Raw genomic sequence first — 23,865 nt, 5'->3', positions numbered from 1 at the left:
TTTCAAGCACTTTTTGGAAATTCTTTTATCATTTTTGAGTAGTATTTATTCAAATCTTTTGTGCATTTTTAATTGGACTGCTTGTCTTATTATTTGTTGATTTCATTATGTATCTATATACCAGTTTTTGTCACATATATGTATTATAAATATTCTTTCTTTGTTCAGGGCTTGCCTTCTTCCCATTCTTAACACTGTGTTTCGAAAACAAAAAGTTAAAATTGTTGTTGAAGCCCACTTTATCAATTTTAAAAATTTACTTATTTGATGTTTGTGGCCTGCCTAAGAAATCTTCTCCAGTTCCAAGTTTACGATGATTTCCTCCAATGTTTACTTCTGGAAGTTTTATGATTTTAGTATTTGTGTTTAGATTTAAGATCGATTTCAAATTAAATTTTGCGTAGCATTTGCAATAAAGACCAGTGTTCCTTTCTATTCCATATGGATACTTGTTTCTCCAGCACAATTTTGAAATGACTTTATTTTCCCATGAATTACCTTGGCAGCTTTGTTGAATATCACTAGTTTTATTTGTTTATTTTTTTTGCGTAGATCTATTTCTGAGCTTGTGATTATTATACATCATTGAAATATATTTCTATTCTTATACCAATACCACATTTTTTAATATTTATAGCTTTCTAGCAAATCATGAAATTGGGTTGTGAAATTCTTGCAACTTTCTTTCTCTTTTACCAATTGTTTTAGCAATTTTAGATATAACGTATTTCTTATGTTTTAGAATCATCTTAGCAATTTCTACAAACCGACTTATTGGGCATTGGATTGGCTCTATAATATAATAATATCAAGGTGGCCAATAATTGAAAAGGGTAAATCTCTCCACAAATTTAATTATTCTTTATCACAGCAATTTTTGTAGTTTCCAAGGTATTGGTCCTGCACATATTTTATTAAATATAACCATAAGTATTTCATACTTTTGCTGGCATAGTAAATGTGATCTTTCAAAATTGTACATTCAAAGTGTCCAGTAGTAGTATGTAGAAATAACACTATTTATTTCATTGACATTTTCTTTGACCTTGCCAAATTTACTTACATCTAGTATCTTTTTAAAAGATTTTTAAATAGATTCCTTAGTACCTTTTATATAAAGAAGTATTTCTTCTGTAAACAATGATAGTTTTATTTCTTCATTCTGATCCATACTCGTTCACTTATTGTACTACCTAGGAAGTCCAGTACAACCTTGTTGTATAAGTGTTGAATACAAGTGGTGAAGGTGAATAATTTTGCCTTGTTTCCGATCTTAGGGGGAGAGAGCATTAGCTCTTTCACCATTAAGTATGGTATTGGCTCTAATTGTTTCATAGATGCTTTTTTATCAGGTTAAGAAAAATTTTCTATTTTGTAGAGGGATTTTCTTCAGAAACTAATGACCAATTTTGTCAAATGCTTCTGCATTCATTTTTTTTTTTTGGTACAATTTTCTTCCTGTTTTCTGTTGATATGAGCATTACATTGATAGCTACTTGAATGTCAAATCAATCCTGAATACATCCCCCCTTGATCCTGATGTATTATCATTTTTGTAAACCACAGATTCAATTTGCAAATACTTTTTTAGGATTTATGTACAAACATTCATGAAGGATATAGGTCTGCTATTGTCTCTTTTTGCACAGTTATTTGTCTAGTATGGGTGTCAGGATAATACTGTTCATGTAAATTGAGTTGTGAAGTGTTGCATCTTCCATTATTTTCTAAAAACATTTATGAAAAACTGTTATCATTTCTTTCTTGAAGGATTGATAGAATTTGTGAATGCAACCAGCTGGGTCGGGAATTTACTTGTAAGAAGCACTTGAAATTACAAGATCAAATGTCTTAATTAATATTAAGCAACTGAGCTCTTCTATTTTTCCCTGATTCTTGTCAGTAACGTCAATCTTTCTAGAAACTTTCTAATTTCATTTAAGTTGTAGAATTTATTGGCTTTAAATTGTACAGAACATTCTCATATTACCCATTTAATTTCTGTAGAATTGGCACTGATGTCTTCTCTTTCATTCCTGACATTAATTTGTATCTTCTATTTTTCTTGATCAATTTAGCCAAAGATTTGTCTGATTTATTGTTGCTTACAATAATCAGCTTTTGGTTTCATTGACTTCTCTATTGTTTGTCCAAATTCTGTTCATTGATTTCCATGATCACTCTTATTATTTCCGTTCTTTTGGGTTTAATTTGCTTTTGTTTTCTTAGTTGTTTAAGGTGCCTGTTTAAATCACTAATTTTATACACTTCTTTTACCTAATATAAACATTTAAAGCTATGAATTTCTCTTTAAGTTCTGCTTTGGCTGCATTTAACACATGAGAACTTTCTAGGGAGATATATTAAGACTAAAAAATACGCCTTTCTCCTCAAAATTTTACCAACTATTTTTAGCATTGGTGATTCTTGTATAATTCAAGTATTACCATGTTTTTTCTGAAATGATGACATATCAATTCTGTCATTTCTTCTATATTTATTAGTTAGCTTCTCATTATAAAGAACTGTGTCTCTTTGCTTCATTTGTTTATATTAGTGTGAACACTTTATATTGTTTCATTCAATAGATTAAAATACTTTATTATCATTATGTTCTCAGATTTAGCCAAGAATCCAAACATTAGGCAGGATCCTGTGTCCTCTTTGGCATGTCCCCATCTTTCTCGGATCCCTTTTTCAGTTTTGTGGCACATAAGAGTTTTGCAGGCTCATCCTGTACTTTCTCTGACCCGAATCTGGAATAAACTACTTCTTTAAAGAAAATGATATTAAAAAACAAAATCCAGGTTCTGGGAATACTGTTGCTGTTGGATTGATCCTAAACCCTCCAAGCAGATGGAGCCAGGAAATCAGATAGATAATAGATAGATAGATAGATAGACAGATGATAGTGGATGATTGATAGATAGATGTAGATATATAAATAGATATAGATATATAAGTAGATATAGATGTAGACACACATGGGCGTCCAAACACAGGTATATGCAGTCATATCTATTTCTGTTTCTAGCTATCAATATACATTTAAACCCATGACTTTGTACTTATCTCTTCGGTTTTCATCCATCACTGTATTGTTCATCTATCCCTACCCCCTTTTCATACTTGAAATTCCCTTCTCCAACGGGTAGAATATCTGTTCTCAATATTCACAATGCATTTACCTATTAGTGCAATGCCAGAATTTACACAAAGTGCTTTCAGAATTGCTAACTCATGCCTCTGAGAAAAGAGCTAATATTTGCTTAGAGTTTTTTTGTCTTCAACCTGAGAGTATACAGTCCAAGTACTGTCTTCAAAGTTTGCTTGTATTGTTGCTGTTTCTTTTTCTTTGCCCACAAAGTTCTGTTCTCTTCATTCATTTGCGATTGTATTGAATTTAGCCTTTCCCATCTTTTCATTTATTCCCTTTTCTGAATCTGTGAGCAGTTAGGATGTTTTCTAAGTCAGGACTGTGTATATATCTATAGTCAGATTTTGTCAATCCCTCCACCCATTTCCCGTATCCCTTCCATCCAATTCATATTCACACATACAGTACATAACCAATCTTACACCTCTCTTCCTGTGTTGTTTTTCCTCAAACAGATCAGGTACATATTTACTTTCCACTTCCCTTTTACAGCAAAGAGAAAATATTATAGATACTCCCTTGCATTTTGCTTTCCTTTTCATAGTATAGATGCTGTTTTATACTTTGCTTTTTTCACTTAATAGTATATTCTAGAAATCACTTCATATCAGAAATCACATCACAGAAATTTTCTTAATTCTTTTTTACAGCCTCCTGGCATTCTGTGTGTACATATACCATAGTTTTTTCATACCACTCTCCCACTATTTAGATTACTCTCAATATTTCACTTGCAAGTAATCCTGCAACAATAGCATTGTGTAATTATATTGCACGAGGTGCATAGGAATGCTGAGTTAAAAGTTGATGCCTGTATACTTTTGTTAGATGTTGCCAATTTCTCTCCACAAAGATTATACTAATTTGCATTCCCAATAACAATTTCCTCAACTTCACGAATAGACCATGTAGTTATCTTGCTCCAAACTGATAGATGAGTATTTCAGTGTAATTTTAATTTGCATTTCACTTATTATGAATGAGACTGAATTTCAATAAACATGTTGCATAAAATTTCTTTGTTAATTGGTTGTTCATACATTTTCTCGTTTTTCTGACAAGCTTTTTAAACTTTTTTTGAAATTTTAAAAGTTCTGTATATATATATATATATATGGGATATGATCCCTTGATCTGTGGTATAAGCACCAAATATTTTCTTGTAATTTGTCATTCTTTTGACTACGTTCATGATATTTTGGCAATGTAAAAATATATTTTAAATTTCTGTGTCGTGAAATTTATCGGTCATTTTTATTATTGCATCTATATTTTGAGACATAGTTAGAAACCTTTCCATAAATTATTGCAAAGAAACAGTTCAAGTAGTTTCTTTGAAATATAATTGAGAATTCCAGTTTCATCGAGGCAAAGTAGTCCTTTTCCTTCAAGGTCCTCTGAAATGTGGGAAAAAATGTAGATTGCCTAGGGACCAAGGGACTTAAGGGAAGGCATGGTGGTGAGTTCGTGGGTTTTCTTATAACATCCCATATAACCCTGCAGGTGTAGTGTTAGCATTTTAAATGTTAACGTTAAAACTGTAAGCAAGCTGTGCATTTGAGTTTTAGTCTCACAAAAGGGCAGCATGTAGAGCATGCAGGCAGGCATGAATAAAGACCAATTAAACTCTACATTAATCACTATTGCTTATGTTCTCTCATCTATCATCCAGACATGGAGACACCATGCAGCACGATGTCTTAGAGTCCTTAAATCCTAAAGGAGGTAGCAAGGACCTGAGGTAAGCAAGTAATGAAGTTCTCCAGACCCCTTGTACGTGTTATCCAAGATGATTAACTTTCTTTATCTCTAATGCATAGGAAAGCCCAGTGAAAAATCACTACAAGGAGGCAGATTTGGTAAGATCCAAGACACTTTCGATGTAATTGTGCATTAACCATACCATAAGATGAACCCAGATTTTTTAGTATTTGTTTTTTCTTGGGGGATGGGTGGGTGCTGTGGAAGAGATCTCAACCTCACAGAGAGCTCACCAATTGCTTGAGAGCTGCATTATTTAAGTGAGAGACAGCTCAAAAAGGACAGGGTAGGGGGGGAGACCATTTCCTCCTTTTTTCAGAAGCTATTCATACTGCTATCTTTCGGTAACCCTTTTTTAAGTTTTCTTGTAAGTTCGGTTTTATTTTTGTCTTTTGAGAAAGTAAGACAGTTTGGGCTTTCCTTTAGTTTTTTTTTTTTTTTTTTTTTTCCTGGCATATGCAGGCTCAGGGAATCAAATCCGGGTCTCCATCTTGCCAAGTGAGAACTTTGCCACTGAGCTACTGTTGCCCACCCAGAATTGAATCAAAAGGAAAGCTTCCTTACTATAAATAATTGGTGGACTTCCTTCTTTCCAATGACAAAAATCATATAACTCACTTAATTAACACATTTTTGTTTGTTTTATTTGGGGTGCTTGGAAGCAGACAATTATCAAGCCCAAGCACTGCAACTATTTAGTCTTTTATGGATATTTGGTTTTTGGTTTTGACAAACTTTGCCCCCCTTTTATTATTCATATTTTCCTTATTTCTATACCTTTTTATTTACTTTCATAAAAATTATATCACCCTCAGCATCACACAGTCCATTCAACAGCAAATCCTGTTGATTTAAATTCCAAAATGCATCTTTAATCCAAAAATGTCTTCTATCTGCATTGTCATTACTCTAGTAATGTCATTACCATTTTTGCCAAGTAATTTCTATAGCCTCCCAATTGTTCTTCCTGTTTTCACTTTGGCCAATCTCTGCTCTCCCCCATCCACCACCCATACAAATACGTGCATTTCCATACATTTATTCTAATCACCAGCCAGAGATTTTTAAAACACAAAACAAATTATGTCAATCTGCATCTTGACACATCTCAATGGGTTCTCTTTACACTTAGAATAAAATTCATAGTCTTTACATGAAGCGATATTACTCTGCCTATCGAATCTCCTTTGGACACCCTTTTTCTCAGTTTCGCCACGCTCCAGTCACACTGCTTTCTCTGTTTCTTGAGCGCTGTCAAGTTTGTTCCAGCCTGGCTGCCTCTGTACTTGGCTGTCGCCCTTTTGTTTTTTAATAATTGTTCTCTTCTCTTTGTTCATGTCTCATCTCAAATGTTCCTTCTTAGAAGAACTCTATTGACAGTAGACCTTAACCCACTGACAATTATTTACCTCTTTATGTTTCTTCAAAGCACTTACCTTTATAATCATTGTGTGTGTTCATATAATTATGTTGGTATTATGTATCACAGTCCCCAAAAGTAAGAAAATCCATCATATTCACCAGCATATTCCAGTACCAGGCACATAGTATGTCATGGTAAGCACATGCTAAAAATATGAATTAATTAACATATCATACTCCCCATACATTGTCTTTGTTGACAATGTAAAAATTCATTCCATAAACTTTTTCATTATATTTCATTCGAAATATATGGTAAGGAGAAAAATATACACACTTAGTTTACAGCCCAAGGAAAAAAGTAACTCAAAAGCAACAAATAGAAAATTGTGTAATACTGCATATTTCCTGGTTCAGCTTGATAAAATATGATATTAGATAACATTACCTAAACATCATCTCCTCGTCTAGATCATGTAAATCTTAATTCTCAGACCTTGCATTGCCAAATACTGAGACCATATTAGCTTGGGCCATTGCTGAATAGCCTTTATTGAATTCTACTTGAAATATAACATTGGCTATTAATAAGCCCTTTACAAAACCAGTAACAAAGAATTCTTCCTCATTTATTGTAAAATTGTTGTGATGATCTCCATCACACTGCTCAATATTTCCTATGCAATTTTCCATACAAGAAAGTTCTTTTTGAGTGAGATAAATAAGAGGAAAGACTTTCTCTCTCTAAGCAGTTTGATATGATTTTATCTTATATGAGAATGAAGTACATCATCTTTTTTTGTCCAGATTCAGGAAATAAATGGTAAAATTTACTCTTCAGTTCCAGCAATGATGTTAAGCTTTAAATTTATAATATTTGCTTACATTCTACTTTCAAACTTAAATTTACATTTTATTAATCTTATGTATGAAAATGTTTAACAATCTGAATCACACACAAAACACATTAAATTACTTTTTTTAAAGCATGGTATAAATAAATACATACAAATAAATGATTATGAACATGATATGAATCTTAATAAAGAGTATCTTCATTATGAAGATATTCTTCTTAAGAGTTTCTTCAGTGCATTTTGTACTTCCCTGTTCCTCAGACTGTATATCAGGGGATTCAGCATGGGAATCACGGTGGTGTAAAGCACTGAGGACACCTTCTCCTGGGTGACTGAACTGCTGGAAGTGGGTTTGAGATACATGAACATGAGAGAGCCATAAAATATGAGAACAGCTGTCAGGTGGGAGCTGCAGGTGCTAAATGCCTTGGACCTGCCCTCTTTAGAGTTGACGCGGAGGATGCTGGAAAGGATAAAAGCATACGAGATGATGATGGTCAGGCTGGTGGTCACCGTGTTAAATCCACCAATGACAAAAATCAAAAGCTCATCAATGTAAGTGCTAGAACAGGAGAGTTTAATAAGGGGAATGATGTCACAGAAATAGTGTCTAATGATGTTTGTCCCACAGAAGGACAGCCTTAAATTACAACCTCCATGAATCATGGCACCAATAAAACCTACTGAGAAGACTGCAGCCACCAGCAGAGAGCAGACCCGAGGGGACATGATGACGTTGTAGAGGAGAGGGTTGCAGATGGCAACGTAGCGATCATAGGCCATTACTGCCAATGTGTAGCATTCACAAATGGCAAAAGTATCGAAAAAAAACAGCTGAGTCATGCATCCAGAATAGGAGATCATTTTACCTCTGTATAAAAGCCCTGCCAGCATTTTGGGGGTGATGACCAAAGAATAACAAACATCTATAAAAGACAAACAACTCAGGAAAAAGTACATGGGGGTGTGAAGTTGAGCATTCAACCCCATTATTGAGATCATGCCAAGGTTTCCCACCATTGTGACCATGTATATCCCCAAGAAGAGGCAGAAAAGAGGCAGCTGAAGCTCTGCTTGGTCAGTTAATCCTGAGAGAACAAACTCGGTCACTGTGGAATGATTTCTCATACCTGTTCTCCTGTAAGAAATCTGTGGATGAGAAGGAAAAAAGGAAATTAGACAGGCAGATTTCCAGCTTGTCTGAAAGTCCCTGGCTCAAGTTTTTCAAGCTCTGGAAACACTGAACTTATCCCCTTGTTACTAAGCCTGCACCTCCTATGATGTACAGGGACTTTGACTCCTACAAAAAGTAAAAATCCAGACAAAACTTTGTAGGCATCTACCTATGCTACCAATGCTAAAGACCATGGGGAGGTTTTGCTAAAGCAAATTGGTTGAAGAAATGCATAAAGAATGGGCAGGAGTCCTAAAAATACTCTGCTAATGACAGACTTCCCTAGGAATAATTCTGCCTCCAGCATTTTCTACAGAGAAGGTGTTTGTTGGCAAAGTAAATTACAATTTCCTGTGTCAAGTTTTCCAAGGGTGCTGAGCAGAGTATTAATTCCAGGGGGATGTTTATAGACATTGCATTGAATAAGTAGCTTAAGATCCTAGGACTTACAGAAATGCTGAGTTACATAAAGACAAAGAGCTTTCGTAACAGAAGATATCTCAGTATCTCCCAGAATGTTGTATAACATGCAATATTTCCCAAATTTATTTGATGGCAGTAATCATCGTTCTTTCTATTCCCTCTTTCCTTTCTTTTTTTTTTTTTTTTTCAATCACATTGTAGTAGCATGTGGCTCAGAGCATAATTTTTGAAACTGGTGTTTGTTTTTGTGTTTGTTCCATTTCTAATCTAACCAGCAGTTGATTTCCATGTGGGAAGCCTGTTCTTACACTGCAGTGAAGTTGGCTAATTGCAGAATAGCAGTCCTCCCAGAACTGGCTCTGTCTTCTGGGTCTCTTGCTCTCCTCTAGGCCTGCATCACTAGCCTGAGGTACTCAGGGTCCTTCACAGGGGAACTCAACGCAGCCTAACATTAGTAAGGCCACTTTGACAGTGCCAGCAACCCACACAGCCCTTCCTGCCTTCCAGTCACAGGTCACCTCAGTTCAGAGGCACAGATGACACAGGTCTTGGGGTTGCCTGTCCCAAGTTGAACTAAGGACTTATTTTGAAGTATCTGACCATTTCCCTTTTAGTGTTGGGCTGCTCACAGAGCCCTCTCTAGATTCTTATATTTGCACACAGATTATACAGAGCCCAGACATCTGAGCATTTTTTCCATCTCAACCCAGAATCTCCATTTCTCCCAGACTATTCAGGAAGCTGCTGTGACTTCTTGGTTCCCATCTGTCATTGCCATCTTAGGCCAAGCACACTTCCCTTGGCCATGTGAGCTCCCAAAGATGCAGGTGCTTCTTCCTAATGCCCCAGGTCCCTCTTTGATTCAAAACAAAGGAGTTTCATGCTCGAGAGCAGGTCACCAAAGACATAATATACACACATGCCTCACATCTGCTCTTTTCTCCTACTCTGAGGGATGGAAATGGGAATCATGTACAAAAGAGAAAATATCCAAAGGCCCTTTGCCTGTTACTGTAATACCATGGAGTCTTCTTTCATCCATCACCTGATATCGTGTATGCTCTAGCCATAGAGACCACACAGACAGAAATATCAAAGGAATGATTAAGAAGATCTATATACTGGGTTTGGTTTTCTTTTGCCTTTAATCTCATATTTGCTTAGAAATTACACAGATCCTGGGCTCTGCATGGGCTGTTTTCTAGCCTGAGTGTCACAAATACTCTGACCACTTTCAGCATGCTTCCATGTTTCCCTTAATTCCTACCAAAATAAAGTGCCTTCCATCCTGCACATGTTCCTTGTTTTATCCCAGTGTCCTTCATCTTTATACCCTCTAGTCAAGCCAGTTAGGTTGCTCTTTCCTGCATTTCCTAGTCCCAAACCATCTCTGTACTTCAGGTCTTAGCAACTCAAAGCGTGGACCATGGAACAGCAGCAGCATCACCTGGGAGCATGTTGAAATGCACAATCTCAGGTCCGTTTCCAGATCTACTGGGTCAGAATCGGCATTTCAACACGATCCTCATGTGATTTTGGTGCATGGTATTTAAAGTTTGAGATCTAGGTTATTACATTTTTCTCTCCTAAAGCTAGTGATTTTCTTCTTTCTTTTTTTCTCCTTTGACCCCTCCTCTGCTTCTTGGGCCAGGACACATTTATGATCACGCAGAGTCAATCCCTGAAAACATCTCTTCAAGAAAGACCTCTCAGATGAATGTCAAGAACCGCACAATTTTATATACCAGTATCTTGTCACCTTTGTGTGAATCAGGGAAGTGCATCTCAAGTAACTTATTACAACACATTGCATTAAGGGTTTGTGTTTGTATAAAGAAATGCTCTACAAATTAAGTGTTTATCCATAGAAAAATGAACAATGATAGCCAGGTTCTATTTTTTTTTTTTTACCATCTATAAATTAGCTGCACTACTTCCCAGTTTTCAGGGGCAAAGTTCCACTCAGCTAGAGATAAATTTCATGTTGTATAACTGAGCACCATCCAAAATAGTTAACAACTCTGACAGACCTGAGAGCTCAATTGCATTTTTCACAATTCCAAAGTGTAAGAAAATGTTTGAAACATTTCAACAGACCATAAGGTGTTCTTAAAAAGCCAAAATATCATTTCAAAAGGTAATGGACATAAAGAATTGTAAGAAGATATTTTTCATTCTTTTCAAAGCAAATTTTTGAAATCAAGAATACATTTTATACTAACATGCCAAATCAGACTAGTTACCTTTCAAATGCTCAGAAGCCACATATGGCTAGTGGCTATGGAAGTAGACAGCACAACTCTAGAACATATATATATATATACATATATTTTAACCTAATACTGACTTAATTTTTATATATGAATAGCAGATGTGATGGAGGAAAATGGACTGTCAATCATAAGATTTAGCTTCAACCCCGGCTCTAACATTTGTAGTGTAGCATTTGACTAATCACAGAGCCCCTGAGCTCCATGTTTTAATTTGTAGAATAATAACTATAAACACTAAAAGGGATATTGTGCAAATTAAATGAAAACAATTTAGTTAGCATGGGTGAACACACTTTGCACAGTTGCAGGTCTATAGAAATATATTTCATAAATGCATAATTCCTATTTAGAAAGCTGTTGATTGTTAATTGCCAGATTGCCCCGGGGGCTTAGATAAGGTGAGGGTCTATGATGGCCATGCCCTCCATACCTCTATTCCTGTGACTCTGCACCTGTAAATACACTGGAACTCTACAGGTCCTGTGGATGGTCAGGAGTTGAGTTTAGAACATATTCTAATAACCATACAATAGGAACATCATAGCTCTGTAACTCACCTCCCTTCCTCCTGAAGTCTCTAGGTGAGAATCTCTTCTTTTTCCTATCCTCTTCAGTTTGGGAGTAAGATGTATTAGTTACACCTTCTTCTTTAAGTATCTAAACAACCATAGCTAACAGGAACCAGGCTTGAATGAATCAGTTCACTTACTTGGGATATAGTATTATAAAGAACAGTAGTCCCCAAAGGTTTCCCACATCTGAGGCTTAACAGCCTATAGATTTGTAGAGAACTGTCCCTGGCCTGTCATAGTCTTCTGCACATAAAGAAACCTAGTCACGTGATGAGGTCATGTTTCCAGAAAATGCATTTGGAATCGTTCCACACTGGGAATATATTCAAAATTACAGTGTGACTAGTTTGGAACAGATGAGGAAAAGAATACTGTTTTCTCACAGAAACTGTTTTAAAATATATAGGTAGCCAGATTTCCAGTTATATCATGTAAGTGATAAATGATAGAATCTTTTTATTTATTTAATAAATATATTTTGGGCATCACCACAGATGAGACAAAAGGGATATAAAATTAGTCCCTTGAAAATCTCACAGTCTAGTGGACAGATGTACTGTGTACCTTGCTAAGTACTGGCTGAGTGAAATAGCTCCATGGAACCAGCACTGGGTACTGACTGAGCTCAGAGATGGACAGATGGCTCCTGTCTGCCATGATTCAGGCAATTTTTATGGGAGAATAGACTTAAACTGTGCCCTCAAAGGTGGAGAGAACTCACTTAAGCAGAGAGGATATATGCAGGGATATTCAAGATATAGATAAGGGCATAAATGAAGGGATTAAGAAGTAGATAACATAAGGAATGCGTGTAGAACTTTAAGCATGACGAGAATTTCTTGGTAATGCAGTGGATCAATTTTTCTAGTTTCTAATCACTATGGAACCAAATTACATTGCAGATGACTTTGAGCGCAGCCCTTCATTCCTAGTAAAGGCTCTCCAGGATATCCCATAGAAGGTGTCTATAACTTTGGATGAGCTATTTGAGACACCCTTAAGATAAGACTTGCACTTGAAATCTCCCAGTTTCCAGGAATGAGCAGATGAGTTCAAATCTCAGCTCAGAGAAAATTATGATATCAATTCAGATTATTTTGCAATCAGTTAGTAAGTGTCTACTATTTTAAGGACCCTGGATGCCTGAAGGTAGAGCAAAGGTTAATTGCATATTTATTTTCTTGAATAAAAGTGACTTGAGCATCATCCATACTCCTTTAGCTCTTTATGCACACTTCCTTTTTTCCTTTGGTACTGACCTCCACTTTAGCACTTCTCTACCATACATGACATGTGCTGGTCTTCCTGGCTATTTGGAGTTTGTCTAGGGAAGGTGCCGTTTATCATTTATCAGTGTGCTCCTGGGGCCTTGGGACAATGCCTGACACAGAGTTCAACTTATTCCTTTCAGTATCCCTCATTCCCATCAGATATCCATTTCAATCAGAATACCTTGTTCTTTCTTGTCTAGAAACTCATGAACTGACAAACAGATGAAACTAGGCCAACTTAAAGGGGAGGGATTGTTTTATAACTACGAAATCACAAAAAGATCAATCCCTTACAAAACAAACCTATCATGAATGATGAAGATTATGATATTTCAAGAGTTAGTGTATGGTACAATATTCTTATTTATCCTTAAAATTAAATGAATTGTTAGATGAATATCAACAATGCTACTTATACTTGTCCTAACAAGGTCTGCTTTGAGGTATATTGGAGTCAAATATTTTAAACACAAAAATTTTATAAGCAGCATACCCAATACCAGTCTATGAATTATTATTGTAATATTGTTTAGTAAAATAAATCTCAGGAAACCTTATTATGATCATATATGATCACAATATGATCATATATGTACATATGTATATATTTTACATATATGCATGCATATGATATGTGTGTGTATCACTGCCTTACCATGAAAGTAGCTTCTTTTGGAACCAAAAATTATTTGTCATATGCTACTACACAAATATCATAGGAGGGGCATCTGATTCCAAAAACAAATGCATTTTGAAGGCAAAGAGAAATGTTAGAGTAGTGTATTATTCTTCATTGTTAATGTGGATAACTCAGAGTTGATTTAGCTAAAGCACTGTCTTTATAGTTACACCAGGATTTCCCCTCATGTGGAATAGGATAACTAGGTAACTTGCTGTGTTCTATCATTATTGTTGAATTAAAGGTGGGCTGAGGCTCTGTACATAAGTCTTAACATAGCATCTGGCTTTGAGTAATCATTCTAAAAATAACAAATCCTTTCTATGAGGGTCTTAGCAAGTCCCTGATCCTCATCCCCATACAATAATTATATTATTTATTTACCACCCCTAGCATGGTATAATCATCTAAAAAAAATGCAATTGGGCACATGCATCCTACAGCAAGCTCTATGAACCCTAAGAGTTCTCTGTATCTTGAAAAATACAGACACAGGATTTGAAGTTTGGGATCAAGTGTGATCCCTGATATGAAAAGCATCTCTGATCTGGCTTCATGGATAAAATTACACAAAATTTTACTGACACCATATTTTGTTTTTTTCCCTTGCTTCCTCTAGGAAATTTTTTCTCATGGAATAAGATCAAGAAGTCATACAGCATACAGAGATGTATGTATTCAGAGCAGAAACAATGATTTGGGCAAGGTGCAACTTCTCTTCTTTCTCTTTCGCTTTTTCCTACCCACACACAAAATTCTGGATGCTACCACAGAGTAGAGAGATTTCTTTGGTCAGGAATAAGAAAATTACAAAATCAGGTAAGATAATATTAAGCCAGGAGAGGAAGAAAGGAGGTATTGCTTCTTCTTATTATTTTTATTATGTAATCCTTCAGCGAGGGGCTTCTAAGTCTTTTAGCTATGGCATTTAGGTTTGGGAATGACCAGGCGCCACCTTCAATCCCTCTATCACCAAAAGCACCACCATCATCATCAGTAGGAAAACAGCCTCCCACTCAGTAGGGGGCATTACTCCACACACAGTGTCTTTCCCACATGGACCTCCACGGCTGTCTGCTTTGGCTGCACCAGACACTGCCGCACGGTGCTGCACAGCCCTACTAACGCTGAGCTCAGTGGAGCAAAGACACCTCGCTTACATGTATTCTTCCGTCTCCTACGTTGCTAGATGTTTACCCAAGAAACGCTAATGGTGCTCGATGTCATACAGAGATTTCTACCAAAATTAACTTTTTGTTTTCGATTTCCTCGGTGCCATGAGGATTTAAAACGGATACAAATCATACCTCGTTTAGAATTGGTAATAGTTTCGTCTTACTGGGTCAAGCTCATGAAGCCAAGACCCTGACTTCTATTTGAATCTGTCAGACATCCCTAATCTTGAAGAAAATGGAATCTTGAAAATGGCCCCCATCAATGGTCTGGCATATCCAGGTAGATCTGACCTGCCCACATCCCCACGGCCACACCCAGGCACACACACATGCTAGCACGGGCAAGCGTATCCTCCAGTGATCAAGAATATGGAATGCAGAGGGAAAGAAAAGGTAACATGAATCCATATTTGTTGGATACTGATTAGTAATTTTATAAACATTATTTCAGTAACAGTAAATTCAGTTGAGGAAAATATTTCATTCGATTTTAGTAGTGAGAACATCAGGGCTCAGACTGATTAAATTATTTGCTAAAAACCACACAGTAAGTGACAGAGCCAAGACTCAAAGTCAAGAATGAATCACACCATAACCCACACCCTATTCTCCAAAAGCAGCATAGGCAGAAAATGGCTGCTTGTCTTTACAGAGGTAAAGAAAAATTTTGTGCCCTTTAGGTGACTTAGCACATATCACTAAACTTTGACAGCAAAAACAGATGGGGGATAAAGACTCTAACCAATAGCAAAGCTAGTGCAGGTAACTAAAGAAATAACTGCTCATCTTTTTATCACTGGCTTTTACTAAAAGTAATGCAATGAACTCAAAATTTTGCAGACATACGGTTGGTCCATGAAGACAAGCCTCAGAAGCCACAGATTCCCTAGACAGTGGTTTTATTGTACTTCATCTCAAAGAATCTGAGAACTACGAAAAGAACCTAAGAGGTTAAGAAACATCTCCAAAGATTAACATGTCCCAAAATTCTTATGTACCAAACTAACAGCACTATTACTGGAAGAGATTCTTAAATGTTAGTTTGTTTAAAAAAGCATTCACAGGACATGATAAAAATACACTCCTCCTCACCACCCCCCACTCCCCACCCTGCCCACAAATTCTGATTCTATAGATGTGGAGTTGGAGATAGGAATTCACAATCTCAACAAGGATTCCAGCATTTCTTACATGGTCGAGAAACAGTAGGCCACAGCACAGCAAAATACCATCACTCCAATGTGTCCACCAGGGAATCCTGTCCTGAAGGCCCTGCCCGTATCTCAGAGAAGAAGCTTGAGGAATAGGGAAGACAAGTGGCATGAAAAAACACTGAGTGGAAACATAAACATATCATAATATACATACACTATCAATATTGTCTGCCCACAAACTCCACAAAGTCAGCACTTTCACTATGTCCCAGCATGCAGAAGGGGGACTTCCAGCATTTATATATGTAACCCCAAGATCCATATTGCCCCTTTGTGACTTTCCCTTCAGTCAGCGTCAGGAATAGCTGCTTTACCTACAGGAATACACGTCCTGGGTACATGTCCCGCAGGCAGGAATCAGTCCACCCAAGCCTGGGATACTGAGGACTTCCAGAACAGGACCTCTGAACCCCACGCTGGAGAACACTTCTCGAGGAGTAGAGGAAGTTAGACCCCATTCTTTCACTTCGAAGTAAAAGGTAGCAAGTGTCCCGAAACCTATACAACTTGCCCATGAAATTCCCACCCTGAGAGACAGACTCATAGATATTTATTGCAATTTTGTAGGCTTTCTTATTGTTGAAATTATTGTTTGAATCACAGAGGCACTTAATCATGTTTTTAAGTGTCATAGATACTGATTTGGTAATGAGTATTTCATTCTCACTTATGATCTCCAGAGTTTAGAAAAAGTTTTATTTTCCCCAGATGGGATTATGTATAATTATTTGTAAAGAATCCTGTGATCATTAATGCCACAATATTATTGCTTTGCTTTCCAAGATACTCTTAGGTTAGAAAATATTGGTGCATATATACACAGTCCCAAGTGTGTTCCAGCTTTTAGAATTATCACTGGATCTGTTGATTATATATCATGGGGCTGACATGATTCAGGATTCATGTTGTCCATTCTCCTGTACATCCTACTCATGGTGAATATCCAGAGCAGACGTTCTGAGGGAGAGCGGGCAAGATCCATTTCTGCTCAATACTGGCTGTGTGGTGTTTGGGCAACTTATCTCACTTCTCTAAATCAATGTTTCTGGATGAAAAAAGACATAATACTAACAGACATTCTATATAAACGTCAAGGATTTTTTTGAAGGTCAAATCAGAAAATATACACAGATATATTCTTTTAAAACAAAGGTCTTCCTGTATGTTTGCTGCCATTAATAGCGTTTCTTGGGTATTTGGCGGGCATGAAGGAATCAGCGTGGGAGCAATTCAACTCCTCTGACTCATTCCATTTCTAAAAATGGTGGCATCGTGACCGATAGAAATAACCCAAATATTACAGGGAATTGTTATCACACAATTCTATATAGCAATACAATGGACTATTAATGTTCATAAAATTATTAAAATGTAAATTCTGTTTTGAAATGCTTTTGCAAACCAAAGTGTTGCATACCAACACTTTGATTGCAACTATATAGAAATTGGTTGCATGTAAAGAGAACCTGGAAGGTAATATGCTATAGTAGGACAGTATAATTTGCATATTATTTCTCTAATTTTTCTTTGATATTTTCTTTTCTTCTCCTTGGGATTTTTGTTTGTTTTTTCCTTTTTAGTAATAGTTTTACTCCTTTCATTTTCTCACAACTTGTATCTCCTTTTGTCTTACCTCAATAGAGAAATTTTATTATCTTTATCAGTTTCTAAACCAGTAGAGTCTAAAATTATTTACATTTTTCAGATCTCTGCTCACTTTAAGCTCATTATAAACAAGCCTGTGGTTAGAAGTGATTTTTTCTCCAGTGGAGCCTCCTCTATATTCCTTCTGGAGCAAAAGCCTGTGAAAAAGAGCTATGAAGAAGTTTCTTAATCTTCATAAGAACTAAAACACAGGGCAGGAAATGGGACTAAGAGCGATGTAAGAAGATAAACCAGCTAAATTAAAGAATGCATTTGTGGAAATAACTGAAGAGAGGAGAAATCAGACTTGGAAGAAACAAAATAACTCTAACAACTATTTAAATACTGGACCATATTTCGGGGGAAGTATGAATGAGGAATATAAGCAAGTAAGTCCTCCTTTCTATGTTTCTAACACCATATGTCAGATGTTTGACGAAGTGCTTCAGTCAACTCACAAGTGTACCAGCTCATTGCATTTTGGGGGCAGAGAAAGTATGGATGGTAAGGTATCTGTTTTATAGCACTAGAAGTTCATCTACTCAACAAATCGTACGTAATGTGTGAAGATTATTTCAGCCACTGAGAACACAATTGAATATGTAAACATATAGCATCACAGAGCTTAGCAGGACCATCAAGGAGTCTAGCAAATGATATACATATAAATAAAACATTCTAATAATTCAAAAAATATGTGAGATATATTTGAAAATATATGAAACGTTTACAAATATCTGTATACTAATCAGTGTAGTTGTAATTTTCATATAACAGACATTACAAGACATACAAAGAAAAAGAGAACCATGCACTGATATTAACAATTTTCTCAGGTTAAGAGATAACTGGATACAAAAAATTTAAGATATGGAATACTGAAACAACCTAATCAAATAAGATATATATCATAGGATAATATAGAACTTGAATCCTAATGACAAAGAATACCACCTTTTCAATTGTGTATGGAGGGACAGTTTATCAAACCAAAAGAAAATCTCAGAAAAATCTAAAGGATACTGTATAAGTCACGATTCTCCAGAAAAAAAGAACCAACAGAATATATGTGTTTGTGCGTACATGTATAAACATTAAGAAACTTATTACAGGAAATGGCTCAAGCAACTGCAAGGATTGGCAAAATCCAAATTTCGTAGGTCAGGCCACAAATTGGAAACCCTGATAAAGGTGAAATATACCAGGAGTAGGTGGCTGGCTAAAGTAAAGGAAGAATTTCTTCCTTCTGACTTCTGAAATCCTCAGTTCTGGCTGTAAGATGCCAGCTGATTGGATAAGGAAACTTCCCTCATTAATAACGGCAATCAACTTTGTTGATTGTAGATGCAGTCAGCCATAGATACAATCAACAGATTGTATGATACAACTTCATCAATGAAATACCCTCACAGGAATAATCAGGGCAGTGCTTGCTTGACCAAAAACTGGAACCATAAGCTAACCAAGTCAAAGGGTGAAATTAACAATCAAAGGTACATACAATTCAAACAATAAAAAAATGAAAGAAAACTAAAAATTAATGGCAAAGGCCCTTCCAACTGGAAACTTTTTAAAAACATATTAAATATTTATTTGGTCAAAGATGAAACATAAACTAAAATTGTAAAACTTCTGGAAAATAAAAATATTGAAAAATATGTCAGAAAACATCACATACATAAAGATATATAGTAAAAAATGTACTTATATTCAATACATGAGTTTAAAGACCCACCTAAAGAATTAACTACAATGTAAATTGAAACAGCAAAAATGAAAAACAAACAGGCTTATGAATAATTTTCTTAACTAACGCTTTGGGGAAAATGTCCACAAACTAGAAAAACTACTAACTAACCTACTCAAGAAAAAAGGAGAAAGTAGAAAAGATAAAAAAAACATAACCTTGGGAAAATAACCATGAATGCAATGGAAATTTTTTTCTATCACAAGAGAATACTTTGTACAACTTTGGGCAAAAATTCTGAAAATCAAGAAGGAATATATGCTTTTAAAGGGAAGTATTATTGTTTCTAACATCATAGAGATCATTTAAACAATTTCCTATAAAAGAAATGTGAAAAGCTGCCAGTGAGTTACCATTCACAAAGGCAACAGACCCAGAGGATTTTGCCAAAAAAATGAGCATAGAAACTGAAAATTTCCATTTCCCTCCATTGAAATTAATTTTAAATTGATTTTAAATCTTCTATGGTTGCCCCCCCAAAAGCTATCATGCCTTTTTTTTTCCAAATGCAAAAATTCTAATAAACCAAAATCCAATTGTACATTCAAGAATAAGAGGTTATATTCATGGGAGCTGTTCTGGTTTGCTAGCTGCTGGAATGCAACCCACCAGAGATGGATTGGCTTTTAATAAAGGGGGATTTATTTTGTTAGTTCTTCAGAGGAAAAGCAGCTAACTTTCACCTGAGGTTCTTTCTTATGTGGGAAGACTCAGGGTAATCTCTGTTGGCCTTCTTTCCAGGCCTCTGAGCTCCAGCAACTTTCCCCAGGGTGATTCCTTTCTGCATCTCTAAAGGCCTGGGCTGAGCTGCAAGTGCTGAGGTGAGGTACGCTGAGCTTGTTTGGGCTGTGCTACCTTGCACTCTCTCATTTAAGCACCAGCCAGTTAAGTCAAACATCATTCATTGCAGCAGGCATGTCTCCTAGCTGACTGCAGATGTAATTAGTAACAGATGAGGGTCACGTACCATTGGCTCATGTCCGCAGCAACAAAACTAGTTGCCTTCACCTGGCCAAGTTGACAACTAAATCTAACTACCACAGGAGCATTATTCCAGAAAGGCAAGAATTAAAAGATATTAGGAAACCCACTAGTATAACTCATCATATTAATAGATCTAAGGAGAAAAATTATATGTGCATCTCCATAAATAGTGATTTTAAAAGTCATTTGAAACAATTCACCACCTAATCTGATTTTTTTAACTCAAGAAAATAGGTATCAGGGCATGTACATGTGCGTGGAGCCCAGGGAGGAGATGGGTGTGCATGTGCACTGGGCATGGGGTGGGGTGTCAGGATGCAGGGGTGGGGGTGTGGCACATGTGCTTGTGGTGTGGGGGGATGCGGGTGTTGGGGTGCAGTGGGGCAGGGGGTAGGGATCAGGATGTTGGTGGCAATTAGAGAGGCAGCCTGCATGGACACAGGGGTGGTCCAAGGGCGAGGCTTAGTTTGCTCCAGTCCATGCATTTCTGAGGGGCCTTTGTTTAGAAAACTGCATGGTAGGCTCCTTGTAATAGCTGGATGGTCCCTATTAATAGGGAAAGCACGATTACTGGCTCGGAGTTACCCAAGGTAACTCCAGTCTGAGGAGCTGAAGGGGTTGATATCCCAAGCTAGCTGTGGTGGCAGAAACTTCCTGGGCATGGCCTTTTGTTCCGAGTCCTGGTGGAGACCCATCTCCTGGTTCTCTGCATCTCAATCCCTCAGCTTTTTCATTCAGAACCTTCCTATATAGTGTAGAAGACCCTCTCAGGTCTTTCACACCCTGGAACCTCTGTTCTGGTCATTTTTTCTGTCACTTCTCTAGTTGTTACTTGGAGTGGGGGTGAACACAGTCTATCCTATTCCACTATCTTCCCAGAAGCCTAGAAATGGGTTTTATTAGGACATATGAACAGTACAGGTTCCTGGGAGGCAGGTGTCCAGAGAAAATGGAATTAGTGCTCTGCATAGGAAGAAATGCAAGGGGCAGCTTATAAGGGTATAGGACAAAGACAGACCATAGGTTATAATTGTAGGGTATAATGATACAGGGGTTTGGAGATTTATTGTCAATAGTTATTAAGGAAGAACAGTTTTAATGCTTAACACAATAAGTTCTTTGCAATGACATCTGTACATTCTTTCTTCCTTGAGGAAGTCTGATGACCTTTAACTTCTGTCCCTGTCACATAAGCAGTTACATGCAGTAACTTACTCTCAATATGAAGGGGGATCCTGTGCCCTGGGTCTCCACAGTTGGGATTATTATAATTAATATACTACATTTCTATTGTATATTTCTATATACAATCTAGGAGCTGTGACTACATTTCTATTGTATATTTCTATATACAATCTAGGAGCTGTGACTGGCATAAAGTCCTCATCATAAATGTTCAGTATTTTCTAGATGGCAAACATCTGCCCATTCCTTTAATGCAGTCCACTTTGCCTCAGAACAAAATCACTTACATAAATCTCTATCTATATGGCTTAAAACTTAACTTATTTAATTTTGAATTCTCCACAGCACCCTTCAAAGTGTCTGCACGAAGGAGGCCATGGATAAATATTTGCTGAATGAAAAGTTACATGGTATGAGAATGTGTTTTTTAACTTGCCCCCATAATTGTAACTATCCCATGAAGAGGAAACTGTGGCAGGAGAAACAATTTGACATGTAGAAATTGACTCTCTCTTCGGACATTTTTATCTTCTTTTACATTTTCAATAGACTGCTGTTTTACGATAACTCTCATACATGTATTTTCATCCTCCCATTTCTGTCTGCAGAGTCCATTACAGTAATAGCACTTAAGCTAATTGCTGACTGTACATCACACAAATTCAGTGTGCATGTGAATCCAGGCAGGGACTATTTGTCTATATCTTGTTTCATGCAATAAAATGTAAGATCCACAAAAGGCATCTTCACCATGATCTCTGGTGATCAATATATAATTGTTGAAAAAGAAAAAAAAACAGGTATCCATGACTACTTCCTTAACAAGATAAAGCATATATTTTAAAACATGGAAAATTGTTCCAATAAGGTCAGGAAAAAAGAAAGAAATTTGCTATCACCACTGCTATTTAACCATATAATACAAACTTCTGCCAAATTAAAGACTCAAGTAGGATCGATTAGATGCATAAGAATCAGAAAGAAGTAAAACTATGTCTATATTAACAACATACAAACCCAAAACTTGAAACTCCAAAGGGATGGACAAAATAATTTGTGATAAGGGAATAAACAATAAGAGAATTCAGGAGGCTATCAGGATACATAAAGGGCCTACCTAAATCAAGATATTTCATATCCACAAAACATGTAACCAATGAGAAAAGACAAGGAAAGATAACTTTACAAGGTATTTAAACTACACCCATAGATGTCAACACACATTTTGCAAAATGAAAAATATTCTAGGAGATAAAAACATAAGTGACAATATGGAGGAATTGGAAAATCAATAAACAAAACTAGTTTGTTCAGCCTAGCATATACAAATTACATTATAAGAAATTCGTTTGTCCACATAACATTCAAAACATTTATTCATCACATGGTTGACCCAAAGAAAACCTTAGGAAATACAAACAGTAAATTTTGGGGGGGCATAATTCTATGAAAATTCACTCTTTAAAAAAAGAAAAAAAATGGATAAATGATGACCTAAAATCAATGTTCGTTTTGTAATTAAGGAACTCGCTCTTGACCTTGAACAGGAAGTGATATCTTATAATTTGCACAGGTTATTGTGATGCCCCGATATATCCCAAAGTAATTTGATTCATAATAAAAAATTATTTGCAAAGTCCCTTTGAGGGACTGGGGAGAAAGGAAGAACTACTAAACTTTCCCACTTGGGGAATTCCTGATCTCACAAACACTGGGGACAACCAATTTAATAAGCCAAGCCCTCAATCTTGGGGATTGCTCCTATGAAACTTATCCCTGCAAAGGAGAAGCTGTACTGACTTATAATTATTCCTAAGTGTCATTCCCACAGAACCTCTTTTGTTGCTCATATGTGGCTTCTGTCTAAGCCAGCTCCGCAGGAGAACTCACTGCCCTCCCCCCTAGGTGGGACATGACTCCTAGGGGTGTAAATCTCCCTGGCAATATGGGACATGATTCCTGGGAATGAGCCTGGAGTCATCATCATAGGATTGAGAAAACCTTCTTGACCAAAATGAAGAAGAGAAATGAGACAAAATCAAATATCAAATATCAAATATCAGTGGCTGAGAGAGTTCAAATAGAGTCAAGAGATTATTCTGAAAGATATTTTGATACATTATATAGATATCCCTTTTCAGTTTTTAGTGTATTAGAATAAGTAGAAAGAAACACATGAAACTGTTGAACTGTATTCTAGTAGCCTTGATTCTTTTTTTTTTTTTTTTTTTTTTTTAATATGGGCAGGCACCAGGAATCGAACCTGGGTTCTCTGGCACACCCAATTCATAAAGATGATTGTATATCTATTTAGCTTTTACAATATGACCATGAAATTGTGAAAACCTGGTGTCTGATATTCTCTTTATTCAGTGTATGGACAGATA

At 36.4% G+C, this 23,865-nt stretch overlaps 1 protein-coding gene across 1 annotated transcript; it reads right to left on the bottom strand.

The window, feature by feature from the left end:
• Window positions 1-7,338: 7,338 nt before the first annotated feature.
• Window positions 7,339-8,265, bottom strand: LOC143643248 (olfactory receptor 8D4-like). Its single transcript, XM_077111993.1, has one exon. The coding sequence runs from the start codon at window positions 8,263-8,265 to the stop codon at window positions 7,339-7,341; it is 927 nt and encodes a 308-aa protein (XP_076968108.1).
• Between the last annotated feature and the right edge of the window lie 15,600 nt (window positions 8,266-23,865).

Source organism: Tamandua tetradactyla, chromosome 8 (genome assembly GCF_023851605.1).
Source record: "Tamandua tetradactyla isolate mTamTet1 chromosome 8, mTamTet1.pri, whole genome shotgun sequence".
In the NCBI taxonomy this organism is placed as follows: domain Eukaryota; kingdom Metazoa; phylum Chordata; class Mammalia; order Pilosa; family Myrmecophagidae; genus Tamandua; species Tamandua tetradactyla.
Note: the sequence above shows the minus strand (reverse complement) of the source record. Positions and strands in the feature narration are given on the sequence as shown.

What these genes read in the sequence shown, in the direction of transcription:
- LOC143643248 (XM_077111993.1), bottom strand. Translation starts at nt 8,265, where the DNA reads ATGAGAAATCATTCCACAGTGACCGAGTTTGTTCTCTCAGGATTAACT.